We start from the raw sequence: 26,268 nt of genomic DNA, 5'->3' as shown, positions 1-26,268 counted from the left end.
GAAGAAATTGTACACGAGTATGCCGAAGTGAAGAAAAACTTAGAGGAAACAAACAAATACAAAGTTAATAGTATCTATTGTGAGATCAAGAGAAAGGTATCATGAAGAACAAATCTCTAAATATTTTTTTAACTTGGAAAAAAAGAAATGTTTGAAAAAAGAGAATTGATAATATACTTGTAAAACTAAATCAAAAGATATTTTTGGCAAAGTCAAACTCTTTTATGCAGATCATATCTTATGTAAACAAGATAGTGACGATTATGAAGATATTGAGGAATATTGAAATCAAAATGAAATTCCAAAGCTTTTTCCACAGCAGCAAGAGCTTTGTGAAAAAAGTTTGACTTCAGACGAATGTTACAAAACCTAAAAATAAATCTTCTGGAAGTGATGGTTTTTCCAGTGAGTTTTACCTATGTTTCTGGGACTTGCTTGGAACTGATTTAGTTGATTCTTTAAATTTCGGTTATTTAAATGGTCAAGAAAAAGAACAAGCTAGACTATGGCAGTTACAGATGAATCAGCCTACTTAACCACTCATACAAAGTACTCACATTAATTCTTCAAAAACGTATCATGAAAAGAGCTGAAGAAATACTTTCAGAAGCGCAAGCGGGGTTTAGAACTGGCCGGTCAACAATTCACCCTGAGGCGAATTATGGAAAAACACCAAAAGAAGGACAAATGACTCTTCGACCTGCTGCTACCTTGACTTCGGAAAGGCTTTTGATTCTGTGTAGCAGGAGGGTCTGTGGAAGGCACTTGGATTCTTCGGATTCCCCAACAAAATTATAAAGATGCAGATAGATAATGGAATGCTTACTACTGTACTCTGTACTCTGTAGTTGGAGTACGACAAGGGTGCGTGATCTCACCTCAGCTATTCAACATCCTTCTTGAGCTGGTCATGATATATGCACTACACGACACAAATATAGGAGTAAACATTCAGGGGCAGCTTATCAATAATCTACGCTTCGCGGATGACATTGCACTTGTTGCTGGGAGTGAAAATGACCTACAAACTCTGGTTAACCTTGTGCATAAAAGCAGTACAACACTGGGACTGAAAATCAGGCAATCACCAAAAAGTACACAAAAATAAATATAAAAATCAATGGAACACCACTAGCCCAGGTTGAGAAGTTAACTTACCTAGAAGGGAAGCTCTGTCAAACGGGATCCAGCACCGAAGACGTAAAATTACGCATTGGGAAAGCCATAGGGACTGTTCAAAAACTCCACAAGATATGGAGCGCCAAAGGCATACAGTGAAGCACTAAGATCGAGCTCTACAAAGTACTTACCCTCTCAATACTACCTTATGGAGCGGAAACATGGACTCTAAAGAAAGAAGATGAAAACAGACTTTCAACATTTGAAATGATGTGCCTTCGCAAAATAATGGGAGTGTCACGTCTTGAAAGGATCAGAAACACCACTATTCGCAAAACCCGTGACATGGAGTTTACCATCCTGGACAGAATATCAACAAAAAGACTCCGAAACTTCGGCCATATTTAGAGAATGCCACCATCACGTTTTCCCAAATTAGCATTTGAGGCACTTATCCATGGCAAACGCTCAAGAGGGAGAACACCAAAATGATGGAGTGACTGCCTGAAAGCCGATTATAGCAAAGTAAACATCAGCTCCTTGGTCGAAGCTAGTAGGTTAGCTAAAGACAGAAGAACGTGGCAGGACATCATGAAGCAGATGGCACCACTCAACCCCAAGTTGGAGTGAACGCCATAGGTCAAGAGGTCAACTTTCAACAACGCAATCACAAGAAATAGTTTCTCTTCTACCTAAGCCTGGAAAAGATTCAAAGCTTATCAAAATTGGCGTCCAATATCATTATTAAATATCGACCAGCCTGATATCGATTACAGAATAGGTACAAAGGCAATTGCCAAACAAATGGAAAGTGTACTACCAACCCAGCAAACACAAAACGTTTCGACATCATTCGCAAAAGGTTATAAAAGGTTGTCAGAAAACGTTTAAATGTCGGGTTATATAAAGGGTACATTAATGGTATAAAACGTTTTCATAACATTAAATAACATTTGTTGGTAATTTACTGCACAGCAAACACAAATGTTTTACAGAAAACATTTAAATGTCGGGTTATATAAAGGGTATAAAAACGTTTTAACATTCCAAAAACATTTTTGAAAACTTTGTACTAATCATTCTAAACAGACTGTTATTTTGGGGTTGAAAAAATATTTTGCAAAAAAAATGTTTGCCCAAAATATTTACAATAACGTTTTCAAAATGTTTTCGCGACCTTTATATAACCCGACATTTAAATGTTATTAAAACGTTGTGTAAAAAACGTTTTAAGAACATTTCTGTGTTTGCTGGGTGCAAATATTTTTACACAATGTTATTTAAGTAAGTATTGACAAAATATTTGACCAAAAATGTTTGCAAAAATAGTTTACAATGACATTTCAAAAACATTTTAAAAATATTGTTGTAGTGTGTTTTCATACAAAACGTTTTAAAACGATTTCATGACCTTTATATAACCCGACATTTTAATGTTATAAAATAACGTTTTAAAATCGTTTTTGTGTTTGCTGGGAAGTTGCCTATTATATAGGTAATCATCAAACAGCCTTTGTCAAAGGTAGATATATTGGAGAAAACATTCGTTTAGTTGAAGATATGCTGCAGTACACAAATGACAACCACATTCCTAGTATGTTGCTTTTTTTTCGATTTGGAGAAAGCTTTTGATTCCGTTGAATGGAGTTTTCTTATGGCAACCTTGAAAAAACCTCATTTTTTTATATTAAAATATAAACGTTGTGTAATAAATAAGGGGTTTTCTACTGGTTGGTTTGATCTGATGCCCTTTATCAAATGCCCTTTATCAAACTGGTTGGTTTGATCAAGGATGCCCTTTATCAACAGCATTATTCGTGTGTGTGATAGAAATGGTAACTTTGAAATGTAAGGATATTAATGGCATAAAACGTCCAAGTGGAGTGGAGCTTAAGTGCTCCTTTTTTTTTGCAGACGATGCTACTTTTTTCTATCCGACTCGAAATCTGTAGAAAATCTGATAAAATAGATAAGTTTGGAAAGTTGGCTGGTTTGAAGATAAATTAGGAGAAAACGGAATTGATGAAGATAGGAAATCTTAGTCTGTTTATGGCATTAAAGCAACCAAGGAACCTGTTAAAATATTGGGTTTATTTGTTGGTTATGTAATAAAAAATGTGATGAGTATAATATTCAAATTAGATATTTGGAGACAAAGAGATCTAACACTTAGAGGAAAAGTCGTATTAGTAAAAAGTATTGGTATTTCACAAATTACCTATTTAATGTCCACAGATTGTGTGAATGGAAATGTGTTATCTGATGATGTTCAAAAGATACTTTATAACTTCTTATGAAATGAAAAACCAGAAAAAAATCAAATATTCTGTTTTAATTGCTATCACCACAGTACAGATGTAGGAAGCCTATTCCAAACAGGTATGATACGCACGAAGTAGGAGAATCTGTAGGAATTAACCCTGACCTGGATGTTCTGGTAGGAGCAGATGTTGGAGACTCTTCCCGGTCGGTTGGATGGAATAACACAACTCGGGAAGAGGATGTTGACAAGTCCATGTTTGATCTTGTAAAACATAGAACATTGTGTCAAAGCAGCCTACGAGTATATAGAGAATCCCATTGAAGATCCTGGAGCATCTCAGTAACACTGTCTGTCCTTTAAAAGTTGTTGGTGACAAACTGAGCTGCCTGACGCTGCACAGATTCTAAGGAATTCACTTGACCACTGGCGTATGGGCTCCAAGCTGCTGATGAATACTCCAACTTAGGAGTCTCTCATCTCTGTCCGGCTTACTTCTACCTTTGCCAAGCAATCAAGGAGTGTCGAACAGTATCAAATTCAAATCAGATCGGCAGCTTTAATATGATAAAAGTACAGAACCCAAGATAAAAGTCCGCCATAAAAGTGCTGAATCTGGCTTTCCGATTCCATTTTTCCTTCATCCTGCTTACATTTTATTTGATTTATTAATCAACGCAATTCAAATAAAGCGAAATATACAGTTTATTACCAAACAACATTTATTTATTTTGAAATATTAAAATCAATCGGTTAATGATATCTTATAACACATTTTCAATCAATATTAATGAAGGCTAAAACAGCCAGCTCATTTGAAGCTCTCAACGTCATTGTAATGTATGCGCAACAAGTAGTATCGATTTCTAGCTCCAGTGTGCCTTTATTACCAATATTGTATCGTGTCTCTGAAAATTGACTTGAGAAATTTATCCAAATTAAAAACGGTGTTCACACATTCATCAGGCGAAATTCTGCACAATACGATTTTGTCGTAAACTTGACAATTGTAATTATAAAACTTGTGTAAAATAGGACTGGAGATTCAGTTTTGTCGTTATTCTTCATTTATAGTAGCGATCAATAAATTTGAAGAAAATACTAATCTTACAATTTGCTGATATAATAAAAGGCACTTTTACGTAAGGTATTTCAGAAATTGTTTCAAGCAAAATTTGTCGGTGTGAACGGAGTTTTGTCTTAGCAGAAAAACACGGCAATGCGAAGCAATAGGCCAATAGTACGTCAATCTTATCATACAGATGTGTTTTGTCACACGCTATTATAATAATTCTGGAACAATAAGTACTTTCTTACCAAAAATATCGCAACATTTTTATTATTGACGATGTAAATAAACCTGTGGAATAAGCTGTTTCGTGACTACGGAACTTAAATTATTATTGTATGTGTATGTTTTTAATATATTGTTAAACAAGATGGCAGGTTTTCGATGTATGGATATAAAAATGTGGATTTTCTTCCTGACGGTCGTTTGGAGATGCGGTAAGTTTATGCAATTTGAGGGTTTACATTATACACGGCTAACGGAATCTTATAGTATGGTTCTTGTTTATTACTTAGATGTTGATTGTTTTGTTATATTACTTTAAATGACGGTTGGTTTTTTTGTTTGTTTTTCTTTTGCCGTCATATTTAGTGTATAAAGAGTGCTTTTGTGCGGTTTGTAAATAAATGTTATTATTATAAGTAAGAGGAATATATATGTTTTTATGATATCAGTATGTGATGTATTCTGTGAAAACCTTTACATGTCGCATTAGGTTATTTTGTTTTATAAAGAGAATAAAGGCTATAACCATATCTCTCCTTTTTCAATTCGTCTCAGCTCAAAACTTTTGATGTTGAAGTCACGGGTATAACATGAAAACAGTTCTGAAAAGAGCTATAAATGGCCATTTTTGGTCTAAAATATTTTTTTAAATTGACTAGTGGTGAAGCCGAAAGTTTTACATGAAATTGTAACATCTCTACTTGAATAGAGAAATTAGATATATATATATATTTGAATGGGGCTTTAACTTTGTCACTACAGCTGTTTTCCTCGTTTTTGTGCCAAATTGTTCATTTCAAAAATATCTATCCACAATTTTAATGACTTATCCTTCACTTTTAAGCAATATATAATTCACAATTTTTTACACTTTCGCTGGGATCACTAAATGTACCTTTAATTAAGTTGCTAAAATAACAAAAGTGCTCGTGAATATGTAATTCTTGTCGATATTTTATTGAAATTCGTGTAAAAATTCGCGCAACTCAACAAAAGATCTCAGTGGTAACTTTGCTCTAATCATCTACCATGCTTATTGCAAAAAAATAAAGGAAACTTTATATTATGACGAGTATAACATTGTACATTTTAGAATAGGCGTACTTGAGAAATATTTAGCTACAGAAATTGGCTAGTTGTCCAAGTTAAAATATACAAAATGAAGATACTGGCATGAACCTTTATGCATATGGTCAGCAATATTGGTAAGTTACATATTGCAATAGAATGGACGTTGTACTCAAACTACCTGGAATATTTTTGTGCGGCGATCCGAATCACGGAAAGTCTACGCTGATATCAATATTGCTTTTAATATAAAGACTCTTAATTGTTATGACTTCATCAAATTACATGAGTCTATCTGCATGTATAGGAAGACATGCGGTAGCCCTTACATGATGGCTCGATAACTGTATAGATAAAATAATAGGATATAAATAAACAAAAATCAATGTATTGTGAAACTGATATATCCAATTTGGCTCAAACAAAGAGAAATATTTGCCCATATCATAAAACATGAGTCGACATCGTTTTCTAATATCCAAACCATCCATTGTCATTACACTTTGACGGAACCCCAATATCATCATAGTTATAGTGAAATATTTTAAGAATAGTTCTGAATAATTATTCAATCATGATCAAACCTGTTTGCACAAAAGCTGCCGCGGTCATCGAACTAGGTTTGCTTTCGTCGCAGTCAGACAATAGAAACAAAATGGTACAAATAGACACAAGTGAATATACATATTTGCATGCAACAATGACTCCAGTACAAACAAATTGAATTTCATTGTCATTGTCAAAATGTTAAATTTATGGCTGGAATTTTGTTTCGTCGGTTTGCGCTTAGGCTAAATACAAAAGATGGTTCGACTGCAACACACCTTAGGAACGCACTTTAAATGATATTTTACATGTTTTACTTATGAAAAGGCACTGAAAAATGTTATATAGTCTGTCATAAGTATGACACATTCGAAGCAGACAATGTGAAATTATTATCTCGGATTGTATATATAATATTACTGGAAACATAATCAGTAATCGTCACGGTGCTTTTCATTCTCACATGTAGATATATATACATCAATGTATATAAACATATGATTTCATTTGGTCCACTTATGTTGTGTTGCAGAACGCACTCTATTGTATATCGTTGTCTTTTGGATATCTTTATTATACATTAATCTTACACTAATCCTAGCTGTAATTGTTTGGTGATAATGTTGGTAATATTAAACAACCCCCTCCAAATCACACAAAAACAACTCCTAAATTCACTATTATGCTACATGTATGGTAACACAGGAATATTTTGCTTCTAAAAATATAATCTCCAAAATGAAGACATTTTGTGAACGTGCTTGAAATATTTACGATAATAATAATTACACTAATTGTATATTGATGTTATTTAATCGATTGTCATACACGTAGTCAACTTAATTAAGAAATACAGTGCATTGTGATAAATATAAATTGTATGCCTAAATGTAGTGCGCTTTGAAAAAGGTCACATATGATATCTATAACAGAGAAAAACAATAAATGAAAACAAGCAATACAGTGTAACTCAGTGCATATGCCAAAGAACGAACTCTTAATGCAGTGGTTCCCAAACTGTGTGTCGCGACCTTTTGAAGATCGCGGTTCATTTGAAAAAGGGTCGCGAGCAAAACCGTTCTGAAAGAAAATCATGAAGCTAGCATTACAAACGTTAACATTTACGAAAATTTAACAACCCTGACTATAAATTGCGTTTTCTAAAGCTGTAGCGTTAGCGTATAGCTAAATTCACAATTGCATCGCATTTTATAATATTCAACATTGGAGTTGGAAATTTTGTGTGCGAATCGTTTGCATTTGTAAAGTTTGTACTAATAAGTGTAATGAGCTGGACGACTCACTCAACGTTGGATTCACCCGTCCTCTACCTCTGGACATCTGATGGTATATACCACCTGATATACCCCTATAATAGTTTGTGGGTCGTGACAAAATATTAAGTCGGGCAAAAATCGGGTCGCTTGTAAAAATGTTTGGGAACCGCTGCCTTAAACTGCCGCTGCATTATACTGACACATTAAAATGTGTCAGTATAATATGATTGAAAGCTAACCTGAATAGTTATCTATTAAATAAAATCAATGTCACATATACAACCTGTGATAATTCTTTAGTCAACAAAATTTAAATTTAGTGTAGAAATTGACCATCTTTTGACCGATTATAAATTTACGTCATGCATGATACGTTTATGGAGATCCCCAATAGCGCTATGACAGGCGAAGTAGCCCATACGTCTGAAATTGGAAATAGCGTTTGGTGGTAAGGATATCACTGTAAACGTAAGTTAGTCCAATTTGACTAATTTGCGACTAACTAAAATAAGTACTACAAGATATAATTCTTTTTATTCAAGGAAAATAATACTGAAATTATGTATTTATAATGCTAAAAGAACAGTAATATCATTTCACATTAATTTGCATCACCATTTCAACATATTTTCATGACTTATAATATTCAATTTGTAAAGAATAAGACATTGCACGACGAATGACGAATGACGAATTTATGATTTTGCGATTTATTGTGATTTAATTAGTCATTTGCGTGCATTACTAAAGGATAATGTAAGTTGGGTTATTTAATCGTTCTTTAATTCTGTTTAATTTCAGTGTATTCCACGTCAGATGAAGAGTTCCATGTTTGTAAGAATATGCTAGATAACTGTGCCACTGACGACTGCACAATGTAAGAATATACATTTACATGATTTCAAAACAGTATTTTACAATCAAAATTAGAAAGAGATTTTTACGCCTATTGAGTAATTAGGAAGGTGGTACTACACCCCCTGATAAATTTTGTGACTAATTTTGATTTTTTCAAAAAAAATAACTACACACTGATGGTAACAAAAGTTATGTATATATTATAGGGGCAAGGAATCCAATTACTTCACTGAAATTTCAGTGATTAGGCCTACAAGTGGTTCATTATTAAGAAATGAGGTACATTCTAGCGGTACCTCTTTTCTTATCATAAATAACATACCGCTTGTCTTGAGTCACTGGAATTCCAGTATAGTAACTGGATTCCTTGCCCCTATAATCTACATAACTTTGTTACCAGTGTGTTATAATTTTTTTTGAGAAAAATGCAAAAATAGTCACACATTTTGCAAGGGGTGTAGTACCACCTTAAGACATTTTTGCTTGAACTACTCAAAAGTATTGCAACATTGCTGATAAAGAAGAATTTGTCATTAATCCGTCATCCTGTCGAATTCACACTATGTGCTAGATAGCAATGTTATTTGCATGACACAATTAAGATTAGACTATGCCATAGTCGAATTTTATTAAAAATATATTATTATTAGTTATGATGAACCCATTTCGTTGAACTCAAAATTATACTGTTTATTAAAATTAAAGTATTAAATAGTAAAATGGTCATAAAGAATTAAGAATATCAGATGATTAGTGACAATAAAAGTAATTGAATGCAACATTATCTTGCATAATTATAATGGCTCACTTTAATACTGAACAATTCTGATTTTGGAATCTACCAGTTTATTGATAGCGAACCACGAAAATCCGACTATGGACTTTGAATTTTAAGCAGAACTTTGCCCCCTGGACTTTGCTCTCTAAAACACACTGTCAAGCATACTTGTTTATCAGTCCATTAAGCACAAGTACTAAGCATGGTATAGTATAAGACGCGCTAGATGTTTGATGAGAGATTAACTTTCGCGTCAACACAAAAGCGCCGCAAATACCACAGACAGTTGTGTACGGTGTAGTTAATGGTAATGGCGCGGGCCCAGAAGATTTAAACCATAGCGAGATATGGGCGACCAATCACAAGGCAGATCCATTTAAAGATGCATTACATCATGGCCAATTTTAGTTAGGCCAGAAATTGGCCTAACTGTCCATAGAGTCCCGTGTTAAAAATCTTTACCGCAAGGCAAAGTCAGTAGTCCACTTGGGAAGCTAACAAACAGAGGGAGTGCGGTGACTGAAAAGATCAGATACAGATGTGAAAATCTATCAGTTGCACACAAATCAATATAAATCAGAGTTTTATGCTTAAATGTAATAGCCAGAGTATGCAAAATGGGTAAGTGGACTACGGAGAAGTCTAAATTAAGATAAGTCTAATCAATGGAATGGAAGGCGTCTAATCTGTTGACATCATGTGCATAGGCCTACTACAGTAATTACAATGGCGATATGACAGAAATCCGTTGGAACGCAGAGAGGATGAAACTTGAGTCCAGAAAATATCCAGGTGCTTTAAAAATGGTCACAAAATAGTTTACCTGGTTTCTGCAACCTATCAGGGAAATGGTAGTGGGAGAATGATTCGCGAATGTTATGGTCGAAGAAATCACCGGGAGAAATCAACAGCTTTAGAGGACACCGCTTGGTCGATCCTCCAAGGTCTGAGGGACTCATCTGGACATTTTGTGGACTTCAGAATCTTCTTCTCTGTAGTAGCGTAGCTAGGGGTTGTGGCGCCCGGGGTTAAGGATACATAATATGCGAAAATTTGCACAGATACCACTAAGTGATTTTGGTTATAATGAAGCTAAGTGAATTTCGATCTTACATTGATCTTTCAAATGAGTATTTGTGCTGAAATGCTTGCGAAGCGCATAACTTTTATCGCATGGAGGGGGAGCAGAATCGATGTTGAATTGGTCAATTCGGCTCCCCTAAGATGGCGCCCAGGCAGGGCGCGTGCCCCCACACCTCCAAGCCTACTCGTCGCTACGCCACTGCTTCTCTGCGTTAAAACGGATATCCGTCTTTGGCGCCATTGTAAGCACTGGAAAACTCGCATCATGTAAGTGACACCATCCATCCAGTTGATTAGTCTGGTCATAATCATATCATGCAAAGAACAGTGTGAAATCTACAGGATATTGGATGAATGCTCAACATACCGTTTGTCGAATTCTTGTTTTTCAGCGATGTTGCAATACTTTTATGTAGTGTTTGTATAAAAATTATACAACGCAAGTTAAGGGATCTAAAATGAGCGTTTATTGCGTTTCGACAGTATTTTTGTGGGACATGAGCAGCACCTCAGACCTATCGAATTGCATTCTGAATACGAAGCATGTCTTTCTGATATCAAATAATTTTCATTTTTGGAAAATCACAATATAATACAAATTTTATGACAAATTATAAAAATTTGATATTTTTCAAATTTTTGATATATAACAGTCCTCGAAGTAAATTATATAAATCTAATGACATATTCTTAAAGTGTATGTAGCAGGGAGGAAAAGCCGACGGTCAATTGAAAATTTTGACCTTTCATATTGAAGATATGGATTTTTTCCCAAAAAGACCTAATTTTTTTTTGGTGTTTTGGGAAAAAAAGCCATATCTTCAATGCGAAAGGTCAAAATTTTCAATTGATCGTCGGCTTTTCATCCCACCTACATATACACTTTAAGTATAAATCATCAGATTTATAAAGTTTACTTCAAGTACTGTTAAATATCAAAAATATCAATTTTAATGATTTGCCATAAAATGTGTATTAAATTGCGAATTTCAAAAATCAAAATTATTTGATATCAGAATGACATTCTTCGTATTCAGAATGCAATTCGATATGTCTGATGCTGATGTCCCACAATAAATACTGTCCAAACGTTCATACCCCAGCCCTTAAGAATCGGTAGAATCTCTTTGAATTATAGCTTCATTATTGTCGGCAGCTATGCACTTTATCGAGTGATTTATAAGGTTATACACACGCTTTTATGAACGTAATGTAAATATTTTATATTTCCTTACACATTTCAAATAAATTATATACAGCATTTGATCATTTTCGAATAAAAATATTATACCAAAAATTGCACACGTGTAGTATGTTGCCTTTTTGTACATTCGGTTAATCATATAAACTACGAATTAGATCAATGTGATATTATTACCATTTACCAAATATTATTATTCTGCATGCATGATTGTAAGCACCATGTTGCCTAGAAACGTGACGCTTTGTCATTCATTAACCTAATTAATATGCCATTGTATCGGCAATGCCGGTAGCAAGACTGTCAATACATCGAGGGTCTAATCGATACTGTCAATGTTTGTTTCCTCAATCTTTGTCAACTCTGGTCAACTCCAGTGCCAAAATTTCAGAGCAATTTGATGGTTGCATTTGGTCACATTCTAACATTAATTCTAAACGAAATTCTTAAATTTTGACGCTGGATAGGATAAATTATATTTTTAAATATTAATCCTGACTGTTGATTCTTTGTCATTATCTCATCTGAATCAATCAAATCGATTCACAAATGAGACTAAGCATGATTAAATCAATAACTCCTTATCGATTTTAATATGTATTTCTCGTATGTTTTTGATACCAAGGTTACGTGAGCAGCTGTGTTACCATGGCGATTGCACAGATAAAGGATCTTGTACCTGTCATCCATGTTGGGCGGGGAAATTTTGCAATGAAACGGGTAAGGTGCTAACTATTGTCAATACCTTCAATACCATAAATTCTCTATAGCCTAACACAGGTTTCAATGGAAAAATAAGAATCTCATACATGGAACTCTCACAGTGAAAAGACATTATTATCAATTAAGAGTAGAAGGTGAATCCCCGGGAATCCCCAAATGAACACAGGTCACTCCCATTGTGACCTGTACACCATCCGCGATAATCAACTTTTGAAAAGCACACTAAACAAGGATTTAGCCCTTGGCTAAAACGATACCCTAAACAGGTAACACTCGCCTGTTTTCACACCCTAAATTTCCTTGCATCAAATTTTATACCCTAAATTTCATTTCCGCGTATTAGCCATTGCAATTTTGCTACCCTTTTTTTGCGATTTTTCATGTTTTTGACACCCTAAACACGATACGCGCGTATCTTGCCTACCCACGAAAAACCCTATACCCTTTTTACGCGTGTTTTTTTTTTTTTTTTAAATCGTGGATGGTGTACAGGCCACAATGGGAGTGACCCCCGGGGTTTCAACATATGCATGAGCTGAGACTTTTTTGTTTTAAAGCACTGAAGTGCAACGACCATAATTTAAAAGTGCGCCCTCTTTTTTGTGAACAAATTGGAGCCCATTGGTGACGGTGTTAAAATCGATGAGCAGCGGATGAATTAGTGTGACTTTTCATCAAAACTGTATAATAATGGGCAGAAAACATGTCATTTCTGTTATGTTACTCCGATATTTGCACATTGTTGACTTTGCAGCTTGGTATATTTCAGTGATTTAAGCACCTTTTTCAGATGCCATGCAAAAAAATAGTCCCCTCTCTTTTTTCAAGCACTGCTCAGCTTTTATTACTGATATTTAGCTGATGCTATATCAAAATTATTATTACCATTTACCATGCCAAAATACAACATACATATCTTTGCTTAACATGCTTAACGTGTGAAAAAACAATGTAGGAAAGCGTCAGCTATAATGATTTAAAATACAGATTGCAGGAAAGAAAGCAGTATACATCATTGATTACGTGCAATAAAACCTGCTTACTTTCTAGTCGTAAAAACTGTACTACATGTACTTGGTTTGTGAGGAAGTGTATTTTTGTAGATTTTGTCCCGCTTTTACGTTCCGTTTCTTTCTTACATCTGATGCCATTGTCCTCAGTGAAACATCATTATAATAGTCATATATACATTTCTTCCATCATTTGGTTTGTTGCAGACAACAGATATCCTCCCACTTTTGATGCGCCACACTACGAGGCTCCCATTCCACCAGACACCGAAAAGGGAGAGCATGTCATTAATATTACTGCAAATGACCGTGACGCCGAGAGATCTCGTTGCGATGACTTTGGCATCGAATGTTCTTGTGCCGATATGTACTTTAAATTAGATACTATGGACAGCAATGCCCCCAAATTAGGCATTAATCCTGCATCAGGTAGCATACATCTGGAGGATGATGGACCTTTGTCACCTGGGATATATAAGTATAAGGTCTCCGTGACAAATCTCGATGGTTTGCAAGGACCGCCTGTAACTCTGAAGGTTGTTGTGGAAACAAACAAGTGGAATACTATCGTAAAATCTAGACAATTACGCGCTGTTCCTGATGTGACGGTATGTTAATTGAAAGAACACGTTTACGAGCAAATGTTCTGTTTAGTATAGTATTGCAAATAGAAATACAAGCGTATAATATAGTAAGGTAAGAAAAAGATAAATGATAATTTTTTACGGGACGGAGTGCCCATCACCATCAGCGATTACGCCAGACTCCAACGTAAAATGTTGATGTGTGGGATCGCGGCCGCCACACCTCCTCTACAACCGTGGGCACAACGAGTCTTACAGTGATTTCCCTGCATCTAAGAATGCCGGTACCCGTTTATACACTTGGGTGGAGAGAAGTAATTGAGATAAAGTGCCTTACTTAAGATCACAACACGATGGCATAGCCGTGACTCGAACCGGCAACCTTCTGTTTATTATATAATAAACAAAAGGGTATAATAGCGTAAACACTACTTTCAGAATGTATCACTAGTGTTCAGTTAAGCAATTTCTGATGCGACATGATATTCAATTGTTTTTCATTAGGGTTTGACGCCTATCAGTGGGGACTTGGCTTGCTCACTAGAAATGGATCCGGCAGACGCGGCCATTACAACGGTGACACCAGGCGATACATTCACCCTTATATTTAAAGCAACGATTCCAGCAAATTCTTATGCCGCGGATGTCGTTGTTGAGATATTTACGGATGACATCGATGGCACTTTTGCAATACTGTGTGAACCAACCCCAATTACCTTAGGAACACTGGAAGTTGATACTGCAAATGTAACACCGGTTTTGTCGTCCTATACATCAGGGTTCCGTATATCGGTAAGATTCAATGTTTTATTTTATTGGATTTTTTTGCTAGTTTGCTTTTGGAGAGGGGGAAGGAAAGAAGGAAAGAATGAAGGAAGAAAGAAAGAAGAAGAGAAAACTTTTTTTTCTCGGGTGCGGTTTTGCCACCGACCCCTCGGGTGCCAGAGACGTTCGATGGCATACCTTGCCACGGGGGTGTAGCTTGCCCGGCCAAACCTTCCGTTGCCATATGACTGTTCGTATGATGACGCAATCGCATCACGTGGGATACCTGTCCGTGCATATGCTTTTGGAAGTCATGATGCAGTTATGTCTACAGTAAAATTCACCACGACCTTTGCAGGACTTAAACCCCATTAAAAGCTATTAAACCAAGATAACACTCATTGAAAACAGCTCAACTAGGTTAAATCAGATCTTCTCTGGTTAAATCCACACTACACATGTTTCTGTTTTACCTGTGCGATATTGCAATGAGCTGGTATTATAGTTTCAGTTGGGTGAACGATTATAAAGCAAACGCAAGGTAACAATAATTTGTTTCCCAAATAAGACAATAGTCTGCATATTGTTAACCAGCATTCTTGAAAATGAGACACATAATGGTTGTAGACTTAACACGGTTTGAAAATAATTTCTTCAAGTGGTTTAGCTTTAATGCCCTTCGCAAGAGAGCGTTACACAAGTGAGTGATAGTCAGTAAAAGATGCATTCGATTTACACAGAAAATATTGCAGGCCGTGCCGTGCCCTTCCTTCCTAAAACACCAAAGTGCGAATATTTTCAAACACCTAAATTAGCTCAACATTTAGGACATGTTACAAAACTATATTTGCTAGAATTTCAGAGAGTACTATAAATATTGGCCGGTTATTTTTCACACAGTGACGTTAACTAGGCAATGCCCTATACCTATAACATACACTGTTTGTAGAGTTCACGAGTCAATGGTGAGAGTACTGTGTATTGTGTATAGGAAATGAACAGTAACTGCAGTATGTGTGTTTTTTTGTACGGTTAGGGTTAAAGAAGACTGAAATTGAGAATTAATATGAGGATTAGCGCAATAGAGGCCGTCAGCCTTTTGCCATCTTGTGGGTAAAAATGATACGCGTGTTCATGCGTCTGATACTACGCGCAGGTCGAAGCTTGCCACGCAGTTGTTACCACGCATCAACGCGATGATTTTGCTGTTCACGCATGGAGATCGAACGACCATCGCAGCGTGTACCCACAAGATGGCGGCATATGACGTCACGCTGACGGCCTCTATACGTTGTAGAAGTAGTGATGTACCAGGATTAATTATCATAGTGATATCTGAGAACAATTTGTAAATGTATTGTCCTGCACTAGACGTACGCTGTAACTCTGCATCGTAACATTGATTTAATAGGCATAATGTACTGAATTGTAATTCTATGCAAATTTTACTTTATGCAGAGTCCATGTAGGTTTCACTCCCACCTGTACGATTAGTGTCTTCGAAAAGAGCGGTATTGCGATATGATTGCACATATACACAGACATGACAGGTGATGAGTGCAGCCTATAGGTATAGCGCATGGCAATGCATTCAAAAATTGTTTCCACGTATTGCTATGGTAATTAATCCTGTTAGAGCACTACTTCTAAGGTGATTTTGATCCATACAGCCACGGGTATTTCTCAATGATTCACGTAGATCCTTTGACATAGGCTAATATAAACATATTCATTATGCAAATCATGACACTTTATACAAATACTACATGGGAGGGGAAATATAGCACACTATTTTCTCTTCAGATACGTGGTGATGTCCCTACAACCTTTTCCCACAGAGTCATCGCCATCAGGTTAGTTACCGATTTAATGGCGGAACCATTTTGTTCTGAGCAAAAGGTACCTATCGATGAATAGCTTGTCGGTAAATCAAATCGGCACAGATGAACAATGCGTTACGTATTGTGACTCCACGGATATGATAGCTCCATGCTGCCAAACCTTCTTAAATTAGAGCAAAGGGAAAACGTCCGTGTACATGGTGCACATGGCTAGTTTTGGGCATGAATAAACACTGGATCCTGGTTTTGCCTTTAGTAAAATCTGAGACTTGCCATTAAACTTGAGTGGAAATGGGACGTCTGTGAACTTCAACAACTTCATTGAAGAGAAGTGATATTATTCTGTAAAAATGGCGAAAATGAAAAAGCAGTTATTACAAATAATATTAATTATCTCTCAAGTGAAACATTAAAATATAATGACTGGTCCCGTGTGAGAGCGGACTACCTCCATGCTCAGTACGATGATAACGGGTGCAAATCAAACAATAATCTGCGCGTGCGTACTGAAAATGCATGAAAATTGCAAAATTTCAATGCTATGCAAATTTTAATTCAATAATTCATGTGAATTTTTATGGATGATCTCAACCTCAAATGAACGGAAAATTTTTGAAAATAAATTTCTTATTCAAACGATGACCTCTCTCCTCCCCCTAAAAATATACAACAATATCTCATTTCAGCCTCTTATTTCCCTGAACAAAAACGGCTCATGTTCACCCATGTGCACTGTTGACGCAGACTCTAAATACATTGATTTTATGCTAACGCTGTTACGTAATTCAATTTACCGCAGGATAAAAAAATCCAATCCGCTCTCCTCGTGGCTCATCTGGTAAAGGCGGGGGCAGATGAACCACAATAAAAGACCTCGTTACAGTCGGTTCCGATAGGGTAATAAGCCCGATTGTTGGCTACACTTGACTGTCCTGTAAAAATGTCCCTACCAGCTATCTACGGCGAATGCCTAGATATGCATGTTTAACATAAAAAGAAATAACACACTGAACTTCTAGGTTATAATTATTGGTAATGGGTAACGGTGTGTTTGAATTGGTTGTGACTTGTACTAGTACTAATATCTTTGAGACATCCTGTATGAGCTTTTGAACACTTTATTAAATTCAATGATAACATTCTTTGATTATTTTTATCAGCTTGACACGGCAACTTATAACCTCGGAATCGTCAAAAATGGCGGAGGTAGTGAAGCTTTTCTTACAGTAAGTTTTCCAGTGACCATCATAGATGAGCCAAATATACAAGACGGGGATACATATTGGCTTAGCACAGGGATTGAATACTCTGGAGGAACTCGCGTATGGATAGGTCAACTTGGGTTTCTTGTAAGCCGGGTCGTCGAGGTACGTTTTTTTATAATACACGGGATATGTTAATCATGTTAAGGCATCTGACCATTAACGTAGCGATCGCATCATCGCAGTTTACAAATAACAGTTAAAATTAAAACCTAGTCGTTTCTATTTCACAGGCGAGACCGTTTAGTCATCTAGAAGACTTTCTTACCAGTCGTTTTTTGTAATCCTAACTATAGTTCGGCCTTTGAAAAGTGAACTTCGACGTAGTGCAAAAATTCTTGCCACCAGCGGCAATCGTTTTTTTGTTGGTTCCTTTATTTTCTCTGATCGTGAAATCCGGAGGCACGGCCAACTTAACTGGTTACGTCCATAATGAAAATAATGGTACAAATCAATTTAAGTTATGAAATACAATATTGTGTCGCTTCAAGATTCTTATTTCGCTTTTGCTTTTCGTCAGACCGAACCGGCAACTACCGCCGACTTAACTGGTGCAATTGCCCCTGCTGTTGACCAACCGCATAAATACACCTTGGACATTCTGTCATACCAGCGCAGAAGTACTATGTCAGTATCAGTCTCAACGGAAGATGTAACACAAAATAACATTTGTCGAATGGAGGTATGCAGTTTTGGGAATGGATACAGCTGTGTAGACTACACAAGGACAGCAACTTCCTACACGTATGACAATGCCACTGGACATAATGGAGCAGCTTCAATTCCTTTCGACGTTATCTCTTATGCAGGTAATCCTTTCAACTTCTCATAAAAACCCATATGCCACGCAGGCAGGAAACAAGGGGCAGTCAGATCTATAAGCGACTTAATTATAAGAGGCGCCACTCCGTTCGCATAACTGAGCACAATGTATAAGAACGGAACCTTGTGTAAAACCTGACTAAGAGCAAGAGCCATGCCTAACGTAAGTAAAGCAAACGACAGTGCAAAAACTTCTTTTCTCACTTTCTTTTTTCATAGATTGTTACATTACCTTTAGAAATAAAATTAGTTGCAGAGAGTTGCCTACTTAAATGTTTTACAATAATGGTATGGTCTCTTCTCATATATGCATGGCACATATACGTATAGTAAGACCTAGCCGGCGACGTTTACTGAGCGGCCATTTTGTGTCTATTGTGAATCGATATGTACAGAATCAGTATGTACAGAGTACCGTGGGCCTGATCTGATTCACTGACCTTCGTTCGAGCATCTTCAATAACGAGAAGCTCTTTTTAGAGCCAACATTTTCTCAGAGAAATAATCAGTGCACTATAGGTTAAATACCACCAGGGTGAGAGTTAAGAGTAATGCCGGGTCGAATGGTTACAGCATTACGTAGTCTACTCCGGCTTCGCAGCACGCTAAATTTTGATTTCTCTCACTATATGGAGTGACTGGAATCACAATGACGGCGGAGACGCATGGTTACATACCACTAATAGGCCTGGGTGATACATGGAAATACGACGAGGAACTATTTGTTTGCATGGCATCTGAAAAGAACTTATACATTAAAATCGCTGAAATTGATCAAGTTATATAGCCAAAAAAGTGCTTTCTAGGGTTTGATGCTTCAAAATGGTATATTTTCTCTCATTATATGACATTTTTGTTGTAATAGTACCAAAATTCATACGCACGGCTTCGGGTTTTAGTAAACTTTCAGCTTCGAGGGCGCACTGCCATTTTAAGGTGTTCACGGTTCAGTGCGTTAAAACAAGAAAAGTCTGAGGTCAAACTATGTTGAGTTTTTGATCATTTGCCATCTAAATCATATACTTTTACCTGATATTAGTGGCATTTAACTGTGAGAGTTCTGAATATGAAATAATTCCACCCGAACTTAGCCATTTTCCCATTAAAACCCGTGTAATACATAATTAGTGGTATTGAACCGAGTACTAGCTGGCCAGACGGTCTTATTCTATCAGGCATTATAATACCTCAACAATCACCGTCATATTCTAATTCCATCGATTTCCTACAGAATATATAGTATGCTGAATTTAAAATTTAAAATTGTAAACTTGTAACTAATGTAATTTTGTACCAAAGTATTATGACACGTGAATAACATCATGTAGGAAGCAAAATGGCCGCTAATGTCGCCTTTTGACCTTTTCGGTAAATCCCATAACCCTTTGCGAGTACACCTGAGAACTCGTCATTTGACGTCACGCCGACTTGCAATGCGCAGTAACGGTGTTCGATAAACGATGTGCGCATCGGCGCGGAGCGGCGTGACGCAGAATGACGAGTTCTTAGGTGTACTCGCAAAGGCTTATGGATTTACCGAAAATCAATTGCTACCAAACAGCGACCATCATCTTGGTCAAAAATCCAGTTTAATCCCACACGTAATAAAGCAATTTCTATCGGGGTAACTGGATAGCTGTCCAAGATTCGGCTTTCTGCATTGTCTAGACTTAAGATACATCATTTGAATCGTGACGTAATTCCAGTCATTCTTCCCATAATTCAACTTTCCCTGATACCAGGCTAATTACTAATTAGAGCTGGGCAATGCTTGAAGAAAAAGAGGAATTGTTTCCGAAACAGGTGTTTAACAAATCACTGAAAAATACCAAGCTATATAGCCTAAATTGCGCAAAATGTCAGAGTAACATGCAGAAATGACATGTTTTCTATTGCCATTTTACACTGGTTAGATATTCTACTTGACAAATAAAAAAAAACCACTATTGCCATCTTGGCTGATGGCTCCTTCAGAATGACAATTGGAATCCACTTTCCTGCGGGTTTAGCCGCTACTTCCAGTGATTTTTGCATCCGTCTGTAGCTTAGTTCTTATTAGTGGATCATGGTCTACAGAGTAACTACCGATGTCCCTATTAACTGTTTTGCCCCACTCCCCGCCTTCTAATCCAAATTGCCGACAAAGATTCGGCGCAGTAATGGGAAGTCCGGTTAGTGCGATAATAGCTAACGTTTTAATGGAGTGGTTGGAGAAGAAGGTCATTCGCCACCGCGTCGTTAGAATGTAAACCCCGGCTATGGCGTCATTACGTCGATGATGTTCTGGAAATTATTAAGAAAGGCACTACAGAACAACTGACTGAGCACTTGACAGAATGCATTCCATCGTGATGGAAAATAAAGATAAGGAGCAAGAAGAAAGTAGAATAAAAAATTCAGTCACCAATTGCGGTTATCCAAAGTGGGCGTTTGACAAGGCGAAACAACCGGTAGAAGGCCAAGCGGAATTGCAAAAGAACAAAGAGCAGAAGAACACCACACCACACCACTCAAAAGAAGTTTTAGTACACCCAAAGGACAAAGTCGACATCATCTACGAGATCGGTTGCAAAGGGTGCGACAAGTCATACATTGGCGAGACAGGACATCCATTTGGAGTAACACTAAAAGAGCACCAGAAATAATAGGACATTGCCAACTTCCAACTGAACAAATCTGCCATAACTGACCACATCGCAATCGAAAACCATGTTATCAATGGGGGGGGGGGGAGATTAAAGTTACTCGAGTAAGACAGAAACCAACAAACAAGACAAAAATTGCAGTTGCAACATGCAATTTTGTTTTTAGAGAGACTGTACATGTCTTCGAGCTTCCAAAAAAGGCTTTATGGGGACGATGTGCGCGCGTAGCGAGCAAAAAATTTGAATTTGACACTATTTTTGCCCATGATCAAGATGAAAATGGCTTTATTGTGACAATGTGCGCGCGCAGCGCGTAAAAATTTTGTATTTTACACTATTTTGGCCCATGATCGGGGTGAATTTTGATAGAAAAGGGGCTCCTTGCCCTTTTTCTTTTCCTTTGCCCTTTGGTCAGAGGGGCACTTTTTCGTTCATATTTTGTCAGGGGGGCAGTCTGCCCCCCCCCCCCCCGCTGGCTACGCTACTGATTAGAAGGCAGGGGAACAAAACAGTCAATAGGGACATCGGTAGTTACTCTCTATATACCATGTATACGATCCACTTCTAAGAACTGTAAGAAGCCACCGAAGGATGCGAAAATCGCCAGAAGTAGCGGCCAATCCTGCGGGGGATTTGTCAGGCAGAAAATCTAACGAGTTTCAAGCTACAATCTTACAAATGCTTCTATTTCATGTATCATTTTACAGCTTTGATGAAACGCTTCCCCAAATTCATCCGCTGGATATCGATTACCGGTGTGTTCCTCTCAGGTCCCAAAATATGAGGGCACACAGTAAATTTGTGGTCTTTACACTTCAGTTGTCCTCTCAGGTCTAAAAAAAGGATAATGGCACACTGTAAATGTGTGGTCTTTACACGTCAGCGGTTTAAAACAAGAAAAGTCTTAGGTCATCATAATGTTGAAATTTTTGGTCATTTGGGAATTTTCGACCTTCTACTCTAATTGTTAATAATGTCCTTTCACTGTGAGATTACCACATATGAGAAAATCGTGGTTGAAATGATCTATTTTTCCATTGAAAACTGTGTTATCAAGAATAGCGGTATTGAACCATTCAATTGATATCTGGAATCCATCATGCAGTTTTTGTTGCCTACATGTATGCACACAACACAAGGGGCACTCACAATAGGCAATTGACCCCTACTGGTAGCGCTGTGTTGTAGATATAGGAGATGAACTAGTTAGCTTCATATATCAAAAAGTATAAAAGCTATGATTTTAGTACTTGCTCTCTGTGTCAATTACTTATTCTTTTCAAAATATCTGAATTTTCAACTCGCAAGCTTTAATAGCGGGACCATACATTTGTATGAGAAAGAAGTCCTACCATCTATATCCAAACTCCCGTGTTATTCCAATGCACATTTTGCTTCACCGGGCCGCTCTGGCTTGGTCGCATTTGGAAGAGGGGTGTGACGTAACCGTAATAGGTACAAATTTAGTACTTTCTGTCAATCAAGTATGGTTTATTCTCTACATGTCAATCTTTAAATCATTAGCATAGTCCTTATAATAACGGGGGGACCGCCTTGATGAGTAAATGACAGCAAACCATTGAAAAATACCCCAAAACTCGGGTCAGTGGAGCTCCACCCGTACATGTCAATAGCGTCATTATCGATTCGATTAGTCGACCGTAGTCGCGTGGTAATAAATTTGCATTGGACAATCGATTACTATAATGGTTTAGTATACAAATATTACATGCCTATGAGTGTGATAGTATACAAATATTAACTGTCTATGAGTGTGATGGTCATGAGTGTGATGGTCGGTGAAAGATGGGATTGTCGACCATTACACGAATTTAAGACAGTTAATATTTGTTTTATATCACTAATATTACTAAAATACTATTTAAGGTAGGAAAAACATTTTTTCATCAACATAACACCATGTTTTGCCGTGATATACTTCACACTTTGGGGTCCGCCCCATAACTAAATCGGCGAGTCCAAGAGTCAGCGCACGGCTTGGCGCAGGCGCACTACGGCAGAGCACATGATGGTAAAGACTATCACACGGAGAGGGTGATGGTAAAAATGATAAATGGTAATCAACCAATGAACTGTCTAGAATTTATGTATGAGTGATATAATACAAAATATATCATGAGGTCAAATTTGGACTTTTCTATTTCACGAGGCGTAGCCGAGTAAAATAGATCAGTCAAAATTTGAAACCATTTACAGGGCTAGTATCATAAAATCACACATTGATATCTTTCGAAGACATGCTGAATTCAACCGCTGATTTAAGGTTAGCAACTATTTTAAACTGTTGCGATTTGGTAGTTCACAGCATCTTGCGAATGGTAGGGAGCTTTGGCAAAATTTGTGTTGATCAATTCATAGCGAGTGTGTAGAGGAATTCAAATATTATAATTTTTCAATAATATATTGATTTAGATAATGAAAATCGATTATTTTGGTTGCTTCGACCAACAATACCTAGTCTACCCTTAATGTCACTCTGTTGAACCAAGTTTTGTATAGAGTGACATCTCATAGTAGTTTTTTTTTAATTTTCTAATTGAGCACCTATCTATTGTTTGTTAACTTTCAGGAGCCCTTTCTAACAATATGGACAGTCTCATAACCCTGGATGTCATAACCTATACCCCAAGCACAGCACTAGGGATACAACAGACACTTACTGCTGAAGTGACGGAAAATGGGGCAGTGACTCTTTCGGATTCCCATTTATATACTCCAGCCGCTGCTATCAACTCGATAATACCGGTAATATTGCACTTTTAAACCTAGTTTGTGGGTGTGATTTTGTCTTGTTTGATAAATTTAGATAAAACCGTCTTAAGATACAGTTATTGGATAAATCAGCGCATTTTTGTTCAAAAGTGCCTCAGAGAATGTGTTATTTCACTGACCTTTCACACAAAGTTATCTTATACATGTTATATAACTCATTGACCCTTCTGGGTCAGGTAATATATTGATTTTGCATATGAGGTCACCCTTGCGGCAGATAGAAAACGTCAAGGGAAACTCATGGTGTGAAGTGAAAAGGAAAAATGTTTGAAGGCAGAAGTAGCGTAATGGGCTATTCAATTTGAGATCCATACACCCCCTATGCCACACACCCCCTATAGAAGACATGAGAATCTTCCACACAGGGAGTGTGAATTTCGAATGGGGTGACTCTATTTGAAATCCACGCCTTATGGGAGATTAATGCCATGTCTTCCATAGGGGTGTATGGATAACAAATGGAATAGCCCTTTTATTTTACATTTTATGCTCCTCCATTTATTATCTCAGGCTGGCTCAACTCTAACCGACGTCACAGCTGTTGCATCATGTGCAGGAGATCCATGTCAACTCGCCTATGGTGAGAGTGTACAGTATGAGGTTACCATCATCGTGCCATTCGATACCACTTTTGCACCTGTCGAAGTTCGCTTTGTCCCAGATCTTCTTGCCGATGGTGTCACTCCTGCAATGGGGTCTTGTGCAACACCCATTGCCTCTTTCGATCAAGTTGATGATGATATTGCTTGCGGTAAAGCATGGAAAAATAAAGTAGACACAATGGTCATGGTATCAGGAGGGTAAGTTCTGTAATAATTTCCAAGCTGGTATTGGTATATTTATATCCATCCTATTATAACGCCCGTCGTCAATATTTAGAGAATAAAGGTATTGTTTTTAGCCGCTGGAGTACATCTATCGTCTCATATAACACGGGCGACATCATTATTTTAAGTAAAACAACGAGTCGAAGCCGAGTTGTTTTACGCCAAAAATAATGATGTCGCGTGTTATATGAGACGATAGATGCACGACAGCGGCTAAAAACAATACCTTTATTCTCATTCTAAACACTTCAATTCAAATAAATGTGTTAATCATAGGTATATCAAATTTTAATCAAATTAAATCCTAAATTTCACAAGGAATTACCTAGGACTTAGAATCGATCAGTCCCGTTGTTGCTATGCGCCTCCGATTGGTTCAAATAGCGCGTATTAGTATCGCGTCGACACGCACGCGCTAAGGTGTGTAAGAACCAATAAGATTGCAGGAACATTCTCAAGTGTTTAAGAATAGGTTATAAGGGAAGGCTTATGTGGGTTATTATGTGAGTGTAGTATTAGTGCGCGTTCAAAACCCTTGTAATTTGTTAAAAATCAACAAGACTTACGGGTGATTAAACGAAAGCACCTTTATCAGCCTATTCAAACCACAGCAACCAGGCGTTTCGTTCTTGCAACGTCTTATTTAACATGGGTTGATCATTCAGTGTTAAAACCTGCTCTCCAATGATGCCCAGTGACCACGGTGTGGTGAACAAACAGCTAGGCGTTACACTGATCAGAACTGTCTGCGAGGTCTTTATCATCCACTGTATGTTCCCCACAATTCAAATGCAGTATAAATGGAGAGAGCAGAAAATTTAATAATATAAATTTTGCCCCTCTGTGATCGATGGAACCTCTTAAACCAGTGTCAAAGATCTTAACCACTGAGCCACGCAGCTCTATTGTCAAAACAATGCAGTCATATTAAGTCAATAGAATATAAGTCTCTGTGTCGAATTCGATTGCTTTCAAGAGGCTGCTTTGTATCTTTCAGAAATACCGTGTTCCAATTGGGTGGTGTAATGAACATGGGATATAATACTGGCGCAGATGCTACAATCAAGCTTAGTACCACGCTGTTCTTCTCATCTAACGCCGTGGCTGCCACCAATTACGCAATGAACGTTGAGGTACATGCAGGAGGGTCGCTTACTACAAAATCGTTACCGTCAGTGACTACGTCAGCAAATCCTACAGAGTGGTCAACGCCGTTAGCACCGGTATGTTTAGTATAAGATTATTTTCTTATCCTTCAAAATAGTCATGATACAAGATATTACGGTACATCATCGTGATTTTAAAGCTCGTGCAGGCCGGGGTGCAGGCCTATAAACGCAGACGGACACATCGATATTGCATGTTATTGAAGGGTATGTGGGCGTGGGCCACTATGGTGTGGGCATATAGGGGCCTATAGAGGGACAAGGGAGTGGAGCCGCCCAGCAAACATTGCTTAGCTGGGCAAATACTGGGCCCCGTGATTGGGCCGAGAAACGTTTACGCCTCTAC

General features: G+C 37.3%; 1 protein-coding gene across 1 annotated transcript; it reads left to right on the top strand.

The window, feature by feature from the left end:
• The first annotated feature begins 4,663 nt into the window (after positions 1-4,663).
• On the top strand, positions 4,664-25,994 carry LOC140148365 (uncharacterized). The gene is made up of 10 exons (XM_072170291.1): positions 4,664-4,885; positions 8,366-8,441; positions 12,110-12,204; positions 13,425-13,825; positions 14,306-14,593; positions 17,568-17,774; positions 18,190-18,478; positions 23,727-23,902; positions 24,440-24,729; positions 25,754-25,994. Exons 1-10 carry the CDS (start codon positions 4,819-4,821, stop codon positions 25,992-25,994), a joined length of 2,130 nt encoding a protein of 709 aa, XP_072026392.1. The 5' UTR covers positions 4,664-4,818.
• The last annotated feature ends 274 nt before the right edge of the window (positions 25,995-26,268 follow it).

Source organism: Amphiura filiformis, chromosome 3 (assembly GCF_039555335.1).
Source record: "Amphiura filiformis chromosome 3, Afil_fr2py, whole genome shotgun sequence".
NCBI classification, from domain to species: domain Eukaryota; kingdom Metazoa; phylum Echinodermata; class Ophiuroidea; order Amphilepidida; family Amphiuridae; genus Amphiura; species Amphiura filiformis.
Note: the sequence above shows the minus strand (reverse complement) of the source record. Positions and strands in the feature narration are given on the sequence as shown.